Source organism: Elaeis guineensis, chromosome 10 (genome assembly GCF_000442705.2).
Source record: "Elaeis guineensis isolate ETL-2024a chromosome 10, EG11, whole genome shotgun sequence".
In the NCBI taxonomy this organism is placed as follows: domain Eukaryota; kingdom Viridiplantae; phylum Streptophyta; class Magnoliopsida; order Arecales; family Arecaceae; genus Elaeis; species Elaeis guineensis.
Window position 1 is genome coordinate 30,992,576 of NC_026002.2, and position 10,183 is coordinate 31,002,758.

The 10,183-nt window shown below is 37.0% G+C and overlaps 1 protein-coding gene across 3 annotated transcripts; it reads right to left on the reverse strand.

Annotated features, from left to right (window-relative positions):
* Window positions 1-687: 687 nt before the first annotated feature.
* LOC105052666 (organelle RRM domain-containing protein 2, mitochondrial) lies at window positions 688-7,682 on the reverse strand. Of its 3 annotated transcripts, XR_012134975.1 has the most exons (5): window positions 7,452-7,682; window positions 3,122-3,190; window positions 2,937-3,043; window positions 1,356-1,502; window positions 871-992 (listed from the first exon to the last, which is right to left on the reverse strand). XR_012134975.1 is itself a non-coding variant. In XM_010933567.4 (4 exons), the coding sequence occupies exons 1-4, from the start codon at window positions 7,564-7,566 to the stop codon at window positions 867-869; spliced, it is 417 nt and encodes a 138-aa protein (XP_010931869.1). In that variant the 5' UTR covers window positions 7,567-7,682; the 3' UTR covers window positions 688-866. The 3 variants fall into 3 exon arrangements, 2 of the variants coding, with proteins under 2 accessions (XP_010931869.1, XP_073100912.1); XM_010933567.4 differs by lacking the exon at window positions 1,356-1,502 and having other exon boundaries at window positions 688-992; XM_073244811.1 differs by lacking the exon at window positions 1,356-1,502 and having other exon boundaries at window positions 688-992; window positions 2,937-3,190.
* Between the last annotated feature and the right edge of the window lie 2,501 nt (window positions 7,683-10,183).

A 10,183-nucleotide genomic window follows, 5' to 3' on the forward strand; every position in this document is an offset into this window, starting at 1 on the left:
CAAAAAAAAATTAAGTTACATGTTTTTGCATAAATGCTTTACTTTTATTCATTATTGATTTATATTTAAATTTATCATCAGCAAGTTGAAAGTATAAATTTTAACAAACCGCATGTACAATAGTACTCACAAATTTAATGGCAAAACCAAACGATCCCCCTTCTGAATTCTGCTATGATCAGTCTTCAGATGGCCTTGCCTTGTTCATATTCCTTGGTGTGACCCCAAGAAAACCAATCAGGAGAAATCTTATACAATAAGAGCATGATGCTACAAATAAGAATCAAAGCCATGGTGGATCAATCATCAATGTGACAAAACTGAGCTCCACTGCAAGAGTTTGATCATTGATTGAAGAAAGATTGGAGAGAATGCAAATAAACGACACCAAAAGATTGGTGCCAAGTCCCATCTTTATCTGTCCGCATGATAGGCAATTAAGGGGAGCAAGGCAGTTCAAAAATTGGCATGCCCTCTAGGTTATGAACAGGTCCAGCTTTCTGTTCATCATCATTTACTCTACGTCAATAGAAACCAACCAGATTTGTAAATGCTGAGACATGCTACAAGATAAATAGAGTGAAGCCTGAAAGAAACATCACTATAAAAATACCTAATGACAGACCCATAGAACGCTTTATGTCGATTCTACACATTCAAGTTAGCACATACACAGATGCAAGTCCATGAGCAAATTATAGGTCTTTATAATAAGTCTTTCAAACTTGGATCATATTTCCATTACATCATCAAATATATCCAGCTTTCCATCAAATGACAATCAGTGCAATCAAGGCACTCATTCAAACATTTGAAAACTTGTTTTGCTCCCATAAATATCAAAATTTCTGGAGGTCCTCAAATCTCTACTGATAGCCAGATGGAGACTCTGACATCTGAGGTGGCGGTGGTGTTGTTTGAGGTTGTGGCTGTCCTTGTGGAGGCGGCCTGGGTCTAGCATACTCAGCAAAAATAACCCAACCATCCAGAAACTGCCCAGAAAATGGTGGTGTTAAAAGAGTAAAATATGGAGGAAATACATATGCATAAGTTAAGCAGTCTGAAGGCTATCTGAATCACAATCTATAAGAAACCAACGGGAAAGTCTTGATAAATTTTGAATAGCATAAATCAAGTCGCACAGTTCAAGGGCATGTTTGGATGCACTCTTTCCCCATGTCTTTTCATAGCAGCGCATACTAAAGAAATCCTGAACCATATGAGTTCAATGTAGATAGTTGTTTGGATAGGATTTTAAAGATTTAAATACCATGAAAAAGAAGAGATTCTATGGGAAAAATGTAAATCTATCATTTCTAAGATATTCTTTCCCATGTTTTGAGAGTGATGGGCACCTTGAAGAGTGGAACAATTCCAGCATCCGCTTTGATTACTTTTTTGGAAAAGCCCCTATACATCTGTTTCTTAAAACAATTCCCTCACGTCTCCCATTATTCCCGTCCTCTTTCAACTGCCCCTGTTGAGGGGTTCGAATTGATAATCTGGATAGATGGGAGATCAACCATGAGTTGTTCCATTCACTATGAGATCAAAATTTTACCATATCATCTAGTGAAAGAACAAAAGTAACAGCTATGCTCACACTGGCAGTTATAACAAGGCAGGCATAGAACTAGCGGAGTAAGGACCCTAAACCATGAACAGGGCTGCAATAACATAGAAATCTCACACAAAAGGCTGAGGTAGCCCCACCACAAAATATCCTTTCATGATTAAAAGACTCCTACTTTCACCTTCAGCGAGAACTCTTCAAGAAGCAACAATTTGCAGCAGATAAGAAGAGGTGCTTTGGTGGAGAAGAGGTTCTAAAGAATTACTGAACCCTCTGGGCCACAGTGCTATAAGGTACATAGTTCTTTAAGTTCAACTGGATCTTCATGGAAAGACATAGATATTTGGTTATCCTTATAGTTGCAATCTGATATATATGCATTACATAGTTGCCTGCAGCTGTCCTTGTTCAGAAAAATATGAGTTTGTCAATATTCAGAATTCCACCTCTTTGTTCATAGAGATCCATTGCATTGAGCTTCTTACTCTATCAAATATTCACCGAGGCATTGTTATGAAACATTTGACATTCAAGTTTGAAAGAAGTATTGGTGCCCTCTGATATAATTCATATGGGTATTCAGAGTGTTGGACAATATTTAGATAAAACTAAGTGGAAAGTGCCATACAACACAGACAACAATCAGACTATAGTCTACCACTAACCAGCAGTTTGGTTTGGTTTTGAAACATTTCTCATGATTTAAGAAGTGGATTATTTTATGTTACCATAATCTCTGCTGGTTTTTTGTGTTCAATTTATTAGTTAGTATCTAAAGCAAGAATTTTTTGCGAGACACAATGCAAAAGATCTAGTTAGGACTTGTTAAATCCAAGTCAAGCTAGCTTGAAGTATTATTTTCAGTTAGTTTTGACTACAGTAGATAATTCTTGCATATTTTTCCACAACCAGCCAGACACAATACCAAATGGAAACACCGTTGGTCATTATCATGGTATATCCAACACCAAATCACCCAGCTCCTGCAATTTTTTGAACCTTTGGTAAATTTTTCCAATATATCCAAACAAGCCCTCAATGTTTAAGCCTTTAGTAAATTTTTTAAACACTTGGTTATCAGGGTCCACAAATTGAATTTTCCCTAGTCTAGAATGATCAAATTGCCATTAATGCGAATCATTTATGCAGTGAAGATCGCTAAAAATGCGGTGCTAAAAAAAATAAACTATCTTCACTGTGTATAATGCAAATGCCTCAAAGAGAGGCTATGAGGCTTACCTCTACGACACACTCCCTTCTTTAATTAATACACTTACTCTAAGCAAGTCCAGTGGGTGTGCCATTCTAGTGTAAACATGATTCAAAATAATAAACTATGACCAACAACCTATGACCAACTTACCTTGCCATCCATGCCTTTTATGCCTTCTGCTGCTTCTTCTACTGTTGCGTAGCTTACAAAACCAAAACCTTTAGAATATCCTGATACACGATCAGTCACAACCCTTGCTGTAATATGCACATAAATTACAGTTAGCATCTTGTGGATGGGGTCTCTTATACAAGGCCATAAGAAGAAACAGATACCTTGGAATACTTGACCAAATTTTGAAAATGCTTCCCTGAGTCCCTCTGATGTAGTACGCTTGCTAAGCCCTGTAAATCATTCGTTTTTGTTAGAATTAGGGAAGTAATAAGGATAGCTAATAAAATCTCATTGCAATGACATATACAGATAATAATCGACTTAATAAAGGAAGACGAAGAGGGAGGCGGGGCTGATAGACACCCACAGGGTACCTAAGAGAGAATTCTCATAGCTAATAGAGTGTTATTATCAGCATGCTTGGCTGCCTAAAAACCTAGGCAGATGCTTTTGTATGCGTCGTTACCTAACCACGCAACTTTCTGTACACATTTATTTAGACTAAGCATTTGAAGGATGAAGTGCACATAACTGAATTTATGAATGGATATGATCTGTCCAACCAAAAGGAGTGGTTGCTACACATGATTTTTCCATCATTTTATTTTTATCAGGGTGATGTGGCACATGATTCTATGAATGACTATGATCCAAATCAAATACACATGATATTTAAATTTAGACCGAATGTAAAGATTTGGTGCAGCAAATGGTCAGATAAGATAATGCTTCAATTTGATACTTGATCATAAGAAACAAGGGATTGAAGGAAAAATGAAAAATGACTGCAAATATTATCATCCATTTGAAACTATTAAATTGCCAAGGAAAAAAAATAGACCTAATGGTAAAAATGGAATATAAGAAAAAAGCACAACTTCCCATGCCCGCAGAGTCGAAGAAATACTTGAACATATGCAGGAAAAACTTCTAAATAGTTGCACAAATAGGTGATATCTATGAAACAATACTATATAGAAGGGCTACGGCTTGTCAATTGCATACGTCTCAATCTACAGCCGAAAAGAGCAGCCCACTACATAAGGCTCCTGCTATTACAGGGTCTGGGGGGGCAGATGTATGTAGGCCTGTGTGTGGAGAGGTTGTTTCTATGTTTTGGACCCACGACACTCAAGTAACAAATTCTCAAACTATACAGCTATGCACATATAAACTATATCAAACCATACTAGTCAATTTTTAATAAATTTATTCAGTTATGCAAGTCAATATAATATGTTGGTCAATGGAGACATATAAAAAATTAATAGCACTTGAGAAATTGACTTATAGCGATGAGAAAGAAAAAAGCAACTTTGGTGCTCCAGTGATGCAAAACAAAATGCAAGTTTTATGTTTAAACTTCCATGAAGTACTCAAGTACGAGTTATATGGCTGGAGATCCTCTAAGTCCATTTGTTAATGCGTTCCTCAAAGAGCTTTCAGGTTCCCATTTTGTGTCCTTCATTATATCCAAGAACTCACAAGGATCGTAATTCCACATAACATTGATATCTTTTTATCCTTTAACATGTTAAATGCTCTTTAAATTTGGAGTGTCTTCCACGTATACTAATGTTCTGATAAAACATCAAGCACCTCATCCACATGGTTCCGCTCTCAGTTCCCTAAAAGGCTCATTTGACCATATATGGGCCAGCATCAGCATGATGTTGAATGCATCATTATTTTACAAGAATTCTTTTTGGATCCAAAATCTACTATTTCAAATGGATAATTTCTTAATGACAAATCAGAAGAAATGAATAGTCACCTTTTTTTTTTTTTTGGTTATGTATGTTGCATAGAAATACTTATGCATTTTCTTTCTTTAGCCTTTCCCAGTGTTTCTAGCGCCCTTGTTTCTAAAGATAGTGACAAGTAACGCTACTTTCACTCTGTCTTTATCCTCAACCAATGCTCACTTTTTGCATCCCTTCCATCCCACCAAAACAACTCACCCCAACAAGGCCTCCCTTTTCTTCATAGACTGGGTCATAATCCTTACATCCTCCAACTCAGATATACATAATGCAGTGCCTTAGCATTAAGGCCAAAAATAAATTTGTAACTAGCTAAGGAGAAAAGTCATATCTGGGTAATCTGAAAGTTCCCCTTATAGCAAGAAATAACACAGAAAAAGAGGCAATTGGAAAGGCAAGCAAGAAAGTAAGCAGTTTTAATATAGGGGAGAACAAGGAAAAAAGAGACAACAATTGAGGGACCGAGCTTCCACAGTGGAGCTAACTCATTCCAAATAACTCATAAATCATTTCATCACTCGGCATGGACCACATGTAAAAGCACTTAAACAACTATAAAACAATCCTTTCTAATCACAAAAAGGATTCCCAAGACACTTATAACGAATCTAGAGCTCTAACGAATTTGACTCAAAACAAGACTCCTAGTCAACCTAGAGCTCTTCTACCTTACTCATTATCCTAACAAAAAGTAACCAAAAATGCTCTGAAAATTGTCCAATATTTTCTAATTAAAACAGGACTCCCAAGTTACTCTTAGTGAATCTAGAGCTCTAAATAATTTGACTCGGAATAGGAGTCCAGGTCAACCTAGTCTCCTCTATCCTAAGACAATATCACTTCCAGCGAAAAGTAAACCATGCGCTTTAGAAAAATTGTAGAACCTGTATGTTCTGGGGTTCTAATAAAAAGATATCAAAATCATTCTACACTCATGAGAAAAAAAGGACTTAGAAACACCACTAACTCAGCCTAAAGTAGGACATTTAAACAATAGTCCTACTCATATTAGGACTCAAAACCCACTAGATTAAAAAAAAAAAAAATCCTCAACAATTAAGTAGAACAATTGCTAAAAAATATAAACAGAAGCCGACAAACTGTATTCTGAACAAAAGTTTGTGGTATCTGAGATTCAAAAATTCTAATCACATCAATATGCTTTAGCACACAACATAGATGGAAGATGTAGCAACAAAACAAGCACCTAGCATCATTCTCTATCTTCATATTAATACTGGTAAGCTTACCAAAAAAAAATCCAAAAATATTGAAGCAATTGAAGATATTTATGTATTTATCTAAATCTCATACCTTACATAGTTTATAACAAGCTCTTGCAAATTTCAAGTAAAGCTTGAATGCTTCACCATTGAATTCTCTATAAAGATCTATGGAAATTCATACATAAAACATAGTTGAATATCTGAAAGTTTCAAAGTCAAAGTCCATCAATTCCTTGCTGTAAACAGAAATGGCATTTCTTACCCACGTGTTCTTCCATGAAACTTATATTAAATTAAATCCCAAAACTTAATTACAAGTGAACAATTTTTTTCTTCACATCATACTTTTGCACCTCAAATTTGGTACTCTACATCTATATCAGTTATCTCAGATGATCAAGCATAGCACAAAGACAGGCTTATTACTACTTGGTTATGCAAAGGCACTGAAATAACCTCAAAAAACTACCATGTGGCTGTGTTCTACTTTCATGAAGTCATGCAAATAAAGATAAATGTAGAAAAATATAACGGGTAGAGAGAATGATACATGAAATCTTTACATGGTTTACCTACTCTTGGGCTAGATCTTAAATCAAATGTTAGAAAGGTTCCACCAAAAGCTTGACAAACGAACTTGAAAGATAACACAAGTCCAATACAACAAAGAAACCCGCTGTTACCATTCATCGAAAAATGATATCCTTAATTTCCTTTTACTTCTCCAGGGAACACCATATGCATGCAGGTTTTCTTGTAAACTATTCAATTACATCTTCTTCGCGCTAATAGTTTGTGCTACTACCTCACAGAAAAAGCAGGATGGCCCTGTCCCATGGTAGTTAAAACCTTGCCTTTTACCATGATCATACAAACAGCTACTCAACCTTATACGGGCATCTAACATGACGATCATTATCAGATAATTTTATATTGTATTGACCTATATGCTAATGTATACATCTGTTAAGCATTCAACTATTAAACAACTAATTCTTTTTTTATCAGATCTATCTACTTCTCCCGACTGTCAGTCTAACACCCTCTCTCCAACCCTTATCCACACTAAAGTCTGCCAGTCGCACAGTGATATTTCACCATACAAAAAATCTATACATCAAATGTTAAATAGTCCAACTTCAAGGATCCCTTATAGTGAAAAAATTGCAACCTGCACCTCCGCCGCCCCCACCGCTCCGCCGCCCCTCCCCCCCGGCCCCCACAAGGAAAGAAAGAAGAAAATCTTGTTTCTTCTGATTTCTTCATCGATCAATACAAAGGAAAAAGAAAATTTTCCTCGGGAGATCTAAACCCCAAGGAGAGTTTTTGCAAAATAAAAACACTAATTTTCTATTAATAGGGGTTCCACGATAAAGTTGCACCTTTCCCGGTCTAATGTCCAAGCCGAACATCAAGCATATAAAAGCCCTAGAAATCAAAAACAAGATCCTCACGAGATGATCAAATGGAGTGCGAGAGTGCGCGAACGTGCTGGGACTCACCTGAGATGAAGAGGTTGGGCGACGGCTCGGCCGCCGGAGCCGCAGCGGCGGGAGGCGGAGGAGAGAAGGCAGAAATGGAGAAAAGACGCCGAAAGCCCGCCCTCACCGCCGCCATCACTCTCGCCCTTCGCCTCTGTCTTTCTCCCTCTCTCGGGGCACGGAATTGTTGCAGGAGAGCTTCCCCACTCCCTCTTTACACGAAGCCAACAGGGTTTCGTGGGGATTTTTCTCCCTCCCCAAGATGAACTTACTAAACTACCCCTGTCTGAGGGTTTTGCTCTGTGGTTTGACGTGTGGAATGACGAAAATGCCCCTACTTTCCGGATGGGTACCAGTAGATGGATGGATGCGGATTCAATCCGAATTAGACACGGAATGCACCCTTCGGCTTAGATATTAGCCAAATATTTTCTTAATTGAAGTTCGAGTCATCATCTTTGCTCCAAAATTATGATGATCTATTTGTGAGCTCTTGCTGCTATTTTTCGTGAGCTATATAGCTTGTAACTATTTTTTACTCAAGCAAAGAATTAGAATCTATTTATTTTTTAATGATCAATATTGGAATAATTCAATCAATCTCTGATTCCGATTCTAGATCGGTTATATAAACACAGTATATCGATTCATAATCAGTGGATCGACTGATAGTCGACTATTTTCAGCCATCAATGAACAATCACGATAATTCAGTTAATATCCGACCGATGACCATCGGTATATCAGAGTTACCGATCGATGCTCATTCGAATCTCCATGACTACTGACATATAGTCGGCTTATCTTTCCACGATTACATAATACTGGAATGTGTAAAATCCACATGTCTAACCGTTATAAATGGTTATCAACTACGTGTTACGATCATTAGTGGACATAAACAGCCAATTAACTCCATGATTATGGTCCGATAATTGAAATAATTATCCTTTAGTGCCATAAAAAGTGAGACTACGTGCTCGACGGTTACATCTGAATCACCTATAAAAGAAAGATAAATTAACAGCATTGGTAAGATAATTTTGGACTGAGACTCTGCTATTCAAAATTTTTATCTATTATTCACCACTCTTCGCTGACTTAAGTATCGAAAGATTTTCATCGGACATAATTTCGATCAGTATGAATTTTTTTTATAGATATTTTTTTTCGATAATGGATGCAATAAGAGATTGACCGCAACAATCGATAATATATCTTGCCCATGATCAAAGAAAAAAGAGATGAAACTAGTTGAGATACCTAAACAAAAGGCTGGTTCAATGTCCTTCGCACAACCTATGGTGCTCCTCTTCATGTTAGCTTTTTATCCTTTTTTTTCTCCAACTCTTGCAACATGATAAGTCACAAATTTCAACTTTGTAAACCTCGTACCATGTTAGGAATAACCAAGCATGAGGGTATAATCATCTATATACAATATATTTGAGGAGAGAATCACAAAATCACCTGATCCATACCAACATACATATTTTTACTTTGATTTTTCAATAAAAAATATAAGTTATCGCAAAAGGTAATACTTTCATATGCATTGCATGTGCCACTCATTAGCTAACCGTATGTAGGTTACATGGATTCCACCACATTAATTGAACGAGTATTTTAGAATAGCATCCATAAGATTCCACCACATTGAATTCGTGTCTATCTGATTTAACTTAATTATAGCACATTTTTTAGAATCAAGCAAGCATTAAAGAATAACATCCATCTTCACCTAGAAAAGAAAGAACAACACCTGAGATTCTTTCATATTAGATTGATATCTATCCAATTTAATTGCACATAATTATTACCATAATTTGAATATTGCAAGCAACTCATTTTCTTTCCATTGCACCATAAGGAAACTACAGATGCATGAACATATATCCATCTCGAATATTCCCATTCAATTCATCGCAAAAGAAATGCCTATAAAAGCTTCAAAGGGTTTTGAAGGACAATCCAAGAACCATAAGCCACAACATCTGATATGGTTTTAGAGGCCAAATGACCCCATTGCTGTCTATATTGGTGCACTCACATGATTGGAGCCCACAAAAGATGATCCAATCAAATCCTCAATGCAATGCTCTTCATACTCTATCTCGTCCAATAACATCTGTTGTGGCTTGTTTTTGATTGATGCCAAAAAATTGAGCAGCATAGCGCTGGAGCAACTTGCAAAAAATTCGAATCGGAGGATTGTGCTCCGACGAGGACCTTCCGATGCTCAAGTCAGAACACGCAAACAGAAAAGTAGAGTTTTGGCTTTCTGAGATGGATTACTTACCTGAATCCCTAGGGTTTGAGTATTTATAGAGGAGACGGCTATGTAACCATGTTTAGTAGACAGACTGGCTAAATCTGGTGCGGTTATTTGGTTGTAATTCTCAGGATCAGACGATTACACCTGAAAGATTCTCAAAATCAGACGGTTACACCCATATAGCATTGACAGCTATGGTCAGATAGTATTGACAGCTATGGCCAGTTGGTGCCTCTCTTTTGGATCTGTGTCCGATCAATCTACTTCCAAAGAAAGATCAGAGAGTATAGCGTGCCAACTAGGAGTTGGGACTGATAGCTTTCTGACCAAAGATCAGACCAAACCTTTTCCGTCCAAGAATTAGGATCAAGAATATTCTGACGAAAATTAGATAAAATAGCCTCCAACCAAAGGTCGGCATAGAAATTTGCTGACCAGAGGTCGGGCAAACCACAACAATTAGGTCGCTTGAAAGGCA

Excerpts from the sequence above, each read along its gene's own strand:
- LOC105052666 (XM_073244811.1), bottom strand. The coding sequence starts at position 7,566 with ATGGCGGCGGTGAGGGCGGGCTTTCGGCGTCTTTTCTCCATTTCTGCC. Across the intron at positions 3,191-7,451 it reads GCCCAACCTCTTCATCTCAG|GGCTTAGCAAGCGTACTACA; the intron begins GTGAGTCCCAGC and ends AATGATTTACAG. Across the intron at positions 993-2,936 it reads TAAAAGGCATGGATGGCAAG|TTTCTGGATGGTTGGGTTAT; the intron begins GTAAGTTGGTCA and ends TTTTCTGGGCAG.